This window comes from Mytilus edulis, chromosome 6 (genome assembly GCF_963676685.1).
Source record: "Mytilus edulis chromosome 6, xbMytEdul2.2, whole genome shotgun sequence".
Taxonomy (NCBI): Eukaryota; Metazoa; Mollusca; class Bivalvia; order Mytilida; family Mytilidae; genus Mytilus; species Mytilus edulis.
Genome location: NC_092349.1, coordinates 61,184,058 through 61,191,153, shown reverse-complemented (window position 1 = coordinate 61,191,153; position 7,096 = coordinate 61,184,058). Strand labels below are relative to the sequence as shown.

General features: G+C 32.3%; 1 protein-coding gene across 1 annotated transcript; it reads right to left on the bottom strand.

Moving 5' to 3' along the window:
- Nucleotides 1–1,039: 1,039 nt before the first annotated feature.
- LOC139526534 (lipase ZK262.3-like) lies at nucleotides 1,040–2,269 on the bottom strand. Its single transcript, XM_071321691.1, has one exon. It carries the CDS (start codon nucleotides 2,267–2,269, stop codon nucleotides 1,040–1,042), a length of 1,230 nt encoding a protein of 409 aa, XP_071177792.1.
- Nucleotides 2,270–7,096: the final 4,827 nt, after the last annotated feature.

The following is a 7,096-nucleotide window of genomic DNA, read 5'->3' as shown; positions in this document are numbered from 1 at the left end:
GACAAGCAAATATAGATTTTGGGGCGTTAATAATGCTACCTATCTTCGAAAATGCTGAAAGAGCACAAAAGCACAAACTGAAGAAAAATTATAGAGAAATGGCATGAATTATCAGATCGACTCGAAGCACCCTAACGTAAAAAGACCCCTCCCCCAAAAGAAAATTACAAACAAGAATACAAGGCCAAAAGGCACAAGCTGTTGATATAAGAGTACCGGTATACATTAAGAAATGTAACATAGTTTCTACTCTTGTCTTTGTATGACTATAAAGGGGAAAACACTGATGTAAAAAATAATAAAAGATATGGCATGAATGCTTAAAAGACGGGGATCTACCAGAAACCAAATGATGTTGATGGGAACAACCTTAGGTTACAGTACGGCATTTAACCATGAGCTGAAAAATCCTACTGTATGATAAGCTATAAAAGACATGACAAAATTTAAATGATTAAAACAAGAAAAAAAACGACCGAATTTATGTAAAAAATATAAATAAAAGAAAATTCACATCACAGACGACAACTACCGAATAACAAACGCGTGACAATTGGCAGAAACTTAACGTTTCTGACGGAGTTGAAGTATTTCGTACTCTCCAAACCGTCTTTCTAATCTGTGAAAGTGTCGGAACAGCACAACTTCAAAAAACTTTAAAATAAGTCAAAAATTGCTTGATCCGTCAGATTAGCACTTAGTTAAGACCGTCGAACCGAGTAAAATATGCTGATCTTGCACACTACTAAGTACAAAATGGAAAATTCATTTTATGTGATGTTGGTTTAGATAGTATTCTGAATTTAAATTGTGTGATGGCGAAGAACAACTCCAATATTTTGTTAAACAATAATTGTTTCGTTTGCACCTTATAATAAAAACAAAAAAAAACAAGTCTTATCCAAAGAACTGCATTTCTGGTGTCTATTCATTTTAAGTCAGCACTACTATATGCTTCTACAGTAAAACAATGATACATGTAGTTAAATACAAAAAGGGTATATATACAACAATCACATAAACACAGATAATTAAATGTTTAGTTGAACAACACACATGTTAACACAATTAATAGCATTGTAGTTTGGTCATATCCAGTACCTAGCATTGCCCTGTTGACCAGATTTTTTAATCTGCTGCAGGTGGTGTCATTAAAATGATTCCACATTGCCGATTTAGTTGATCTACCAACATTTTGGCAAAAAGTTCCAACTGGGATATCAAAATATATTTTGTGGTCCTTGATGTCCCCATTTAAAGAAAAAGCACTTCCGCAGTTATTATTATCTGAGCCAGGACAAACAACGTAGTTAGTGTCCGTAGGAAGCATACGCTCAGATGGGTAGAATACTTCAGTTCGGTGATGAAATGGTCCATTTGAGAACCCAGTGCTGACAGGGTAGTGTGGAACAGGATCGTTACGATGGATAACTCTCCAACTATTGTTAACAAGTCTATTATGGTCAAGTGCATATTGACGATCTCCGACTCTTGGCATTCCAAAGGTATACAATGCGATTTTATCTTTCCGTATTTTTCCATCATATAAAAGTCTAGCGCTTGCTATTGATGCTATGGCTCCCCCAAGTGAATGGCCAGTAATCCAAAATTCATAATTTGGATACATTGAAATTTGAGCTTGCATACTTTCTACCACACAATCATAAAGTTTGTCATGAGCTTTTTTGAAATAACCTTGAACTTTACCATTACCAATATCGGACGGTACTTTGAATGTTATCAACACTGATTGAACTTCATCCCAAAATTGTTTGGAGTCAGTAGTACCTCGATATGCCAAAACTATTGCCTTTTTTCTTTTGGAAATCATTACGACGGCTAAACATTCCTTATAAGTAATCAAAGGTAAATCTTCACAATGACGACCGATCCACTCAACAATTTCAAAATCGTCCAATCTGTGTGAGCCTAAACATTGTACCGCTCTATATTGATCGTCAACATATGGAATAGTCGAAAGTCTGAGTAGATCATAAGCATATTGAGGATTGTATACTCCAAATTCTTCTTGTTTAGGACAGTCTGTTACTTTTGTTATAATCTGGTTTGTATTGCATGGATTATTAGGGGCAGTAGATCCCGTTTCGTGACATTTGCTATCTAATTCACACCATCTACACTTTTGCCACCAAGATGGCTGTTGGACACAGAATTCACATCCATTACTTGAATGTTCACTGCAGGCAGGTCTTCCATGGACATATATGTTTTGTAATAATATCAATGTGACAAAACACACAAGTTCCATTCTTCGTAATGTTGAAGTAGTCGGATGTTTCTGAAAATTGCAATAACTAATATATTATGGTTTTACTTTTGATAAATCTTTCTCCCTTTTAAAAACAAATTAAAACATGCTGCTGATCAGGGATATGTTTAGTAAAATTTCAGTAAATTTCAGTATATTCAATCCAAAATTATCTACATAAGGAATTGCTGATACGAAGTGAGTAATATGACAGATGTTTCCATTCGTTGCACGGGTTTTGATTTTTCAATAAGATTTCATTCAAAACCATAGCACAAAAACATCTTCTTAAAGTAAAACTGCAGGTGGAAAATTTAAGTAAAGGGCAAACGATACAGTTATAGGGAAGGTTATGAAGTTGCTAATGTTAAATGCTATTTTCGCGACGTGAATCTGTGACATATCGTGAAATAATTTCGTTTTTGGATTGTTTTTTTATGATTTAAACTCATTTAATAGACGGTCCCCTCTTTCTTAAAATGACATTAGGTTTGATTACATATGAAAAAGTTAACATTGATTTTTTTTTAAATTTAACACAAATACGTAACAAAATGCCGCCCCCCCCCCCCCCTGAAATCCTGAAATTGTTAAAAATTTATTATTTTCAAAAAACAGTTGTAAATATTAAGAGCATGATGATGAAAGGAAGATTTTCATAATGTTTCTAAATATTTCTTTTGGATAAAAAATTATGTCTTTCGTAAGGAAAGGACAGAAATGTAAAAAAAAAATTATTTTTGGGTAATGTCTTAAATTTCTACCCTTTTTATCTCATAAAGTAGCACATGGGGTATATTTTTATTACACATTTGAATTGCTAACTTAAGGTGAAAAATAGCTTGTATGCAAAATTTCGTAAAAAAGTCATCATGCCCATTGGGATCGACACTTTGTCGTATGCCCTTAATGTCACTTTTATTGTTTTATCAAAACGAATTGCTCTATTTAGAACAAGAGATTAGATGAAAGATTTATTTTTACTTCTTTGTAGATCAGATGTAATTGTCTCTTATCTTCGGGGACCTTCATATTTGAGGAGCTTACATTTTATAATTAATAGAAAAAAATACAAATAATCAAACATATTGATGATGCTATCACTTAACCATGATCATGTGTTATAATAACAAATTTAACCTGTTCATTAATAGCACACCATTTTTAATAAAGTTTCTTTGGTCAATACTGATATCTTGAGGTTTGTTCTACGATAAGAAATACCTTATAATATGCATTATCTGACTTAATATCGTCAAAAAATATTATAAATAATATTTGCAGAAAAACATCATATTTTACCGACCACACAAAAGTGGAATAGTCCTCTCTAATGCATTTACGTTTCAAAACGCCTTACGGAAAAACGCCTATTGAAAAATAAAGTTAATCCAATTCTTGAACCAATACATGCATATATCATGTATATCATAAAGTTAGTCTTCTCTGCACTATTTTATCATTTTTTACGCATCGATTTCGTATAATCGTGAACAAATTATTTCACTCGGTCGGTGTTGTTGTGAAAATATGGGTGTTAATTAATGGTCGTGTTTTAAGCCGAAGTTTACCGATTGTCACCTTTGTAAACAATCAACAAAGAAGCATGTATATTCAGGTAAGCACGTCTACAACATGTACATTAACGTCAATAAAATATAGATTATTTCGAAGACGGAGCGATGTTTACGTTTGTTGACTCTCTCAGTCAATTTGGTTTTTCCCTTCGCACTTGGGTAATTGTGATCACCGGACTTTTACGAGAAAGGTCATGCTGAGGTAACTGCATACAGAAAACATGTCGGCCAATTGTTGTCTGGAAGCAAACAATTTAGATTTTTTTTTTAATTTGGACAAACTAAAGAATTGTATTTAGAAAAAAAGTTTATGTACATAAGTTTTATAATGAAAACTATCCGTTTAGTTATAAAAAAACAAACTATATCCTATTTTTCTTAATTTGAGGTTTCATATGAAATTAATTTAGATATAAACCTCTGGAATCATTATCCAGACACAATACAAACATTACAGTAACTGCATGCAGTAAGACACAAATGAATTGCTACCACCCAATAACGGTGTATGAAAAATATAAGTCCTTTTTGTTAGTTATGTATTGTACCAACTCAGTTTATGGAAGAGGGGTGCTATGTTGTTGGTTATTTCTATTTGAAATAACATTTCGCGTAATATTTATTATTTTTCTTCAACAATGTTAAACGAATTTAGTGAAATATTCAGAATTATATACTATTAAATGGGAGTACATTTTTACAGATAATCAGGATTTGTTTCTGCATCCTCCCCTATCTCAACCGCACCCCATTGTGAGGTACACGAATGTAATTTGGTAGAATATAATGATATTTTATTAGTTGAACATTCGATAGAGTAAAGATATGTATAGATGTAAAAAAAAAAAAAAAAGTTAAGAACTGACATGAAGAAAGCACGAAACGATGAGACATGTCCATGTAACACGAAAACGAATATCAATACATTTAGGTCACAGTATGATTTCCTATTCAGTGTGAATCAATAAGATTTTCTGAATCTTACACACGAATGTGTTAAATGTGTTTTTTTTTTAAAAACCAAGCAGTAAGTAATCTCGTTTATATTTTTTCATTTTTTACATTTTGTTCAATGTGATGCCTTGGAAGCAGGCTATTTTATATGTGATTAGCTCATTGTTAAATGTCAGGATAAACTCATTGTGTATTCCCACGATTTCCAATTTTCCTTTTAAATTTACCGGGCCCCGATCGTTATTGTTTGGAAGTAGAAATAACTTTAGTATCATCAAATGAAATCATCCTTTTATGAAAAGTATATGACCGCAATTATTACAAGTGTACATAATATCAACACCGTTGTCGTCGCAAACACAACTGCATCTACCAGGGCATCGAAATAGTGGTTGTAAAATATAAAAAATGAATATACCAGGTTATTTCGGTTTTGAAGAGGATTAAACACGAAAATATGTTGTGCAAATCTGATTTAGATTTCCTCTTTTTTAATGTTAAAAAAATATAACCAAACACTTTGTTTTCTTACTTAACTTTATTTAACTTAAAAGACTGCGTCAATGATAAATATTATGATAAGAGGTGATAACCTCAGTGACATTAAAGCCGTGGTGTTAAAATTAATTAAAAATACTAGAATAATGATTAATTTTATAAACCTCGCATTGAACTGAAACAAACTGATAAAAAAAGAGATCAAATGACTGGCTGGGTACTATAAAACCCCGCATATAAAAGAGCATCACCAATAATGACATGGTACAAATACAAAGTGAGGGATTGTATATTTGATCATATACTTATAAAAATACTTATTAACAAGTTGGAGATCTATCTAGAAACAGAACCAGCTTCAACCGAATAATTTCGGAAATGCATGTACCAAGTCAGGAATGTGACGTTGCTTTTTTCTTTCTTTATCTATTTGAATACCAGTGTTTGATTTTGTCAGCTATAGGTTGCAGTTCTGTAAATATTGACAATGCAATTTCCCATAGGACTTCCTTTTACGGCTTAAACTGTACCACTTTTACTATGAAGTTTTGAAAAAAAATCTTATCCTAGAATTGAAAATTCATATGCACTTCAGTTTTTTTCAAAGGTCAAAATGTAGGGCTGTGTGGCATATTTTAAACGTCTATATGCCCTGAACTTTTCAGAGTTTATACTAACACTAATTTTCTTAACTACCCATACCTGGAGTGACGGGTTACCACATATTTCAATGTAAACAATATGCACATGTATATTAACTGGTAACTGCTGTATTTACAAAGTGCAACCTATACAAACATTTATTCAAATGGAAAACTCTCTAAAATCAGTTTTTTCTCACATTAGTACTCATTTATCAGAATTATAGCCTTAAAGAAATCACTGTGTATACTCTAAGTTTTTTTTACTGAACATTTTAAACCCCCTCCCCTGTTTAAATTTTTTAAAGAATTTGAAAACAATACTTTAATTATTGCCAGATTACCCTATTTGCATATTTTCTGATATAAAATGCCTAGAAACCTGTTTAAAACTGTTTTGATAACATTTTGAAAGCATATCAGAATAATATAAATGTAATGTTTAGCAGTCAATCATTACAACATTTAAGATTATATAAAGTATCCAATCCTGCCTCTGTCTCCAGTCCACATCTTACTGTATGCCTATTTGCCAATTAAAGTTCACATTTTCTACCTGATATGGTAAATTTAGATTTCTCGTCACAACAGTATCATCTGAAACCATATATCTGACACAATTTACCTTATAAATATACTAGAAGTGTTCAAACAAAGCCATATTTGCAATAGTTGTATGTATGCAGATACCAGTCTGAGATATAAATTCACTTATCGCACCGCAGGTAAATTATCACGTTGTGATTGGTTTAAAGCCGTAACGTGGTGACCCCCTATGAGACCGTAGGGGGTTAGTAAATTTCATAGGGGGTTCATGACGCGTTAATGGTGTCGTCATCTAGAAATGTTGTTGTGTTTTATTGTTTATTTTTCAACAAAACGCAGCAGAAAAAGTCTAGCGTGCGATAAATTCGTTATACGGTTAACTACTGACCCCCTCCGGCCTCACCCCCTATGGATTTTACTCACCATCTATTGATCCGTAGGGGGTCAGTAGCAAACCATATAACTTATATTAAAATGTTATAGAGATGACTGCTAACATCTGATTTTTGCATAACTTCCAAGCATATATAGTTATTGTTTTCTATATCAAGAACTTTAAAATCATAAAATTATAGCATTTACAAGTTAAATTATTTGTTTTATGACCCAGG

Coding starts and splice junctions, on each gene's coding strand:
- LOC139526534 (XM_071321691.1), bottom strand. CDS start 2,269: ATGGAACTTGTGTGTTTTGTCACATTGATATTATTACAAAACATATAT.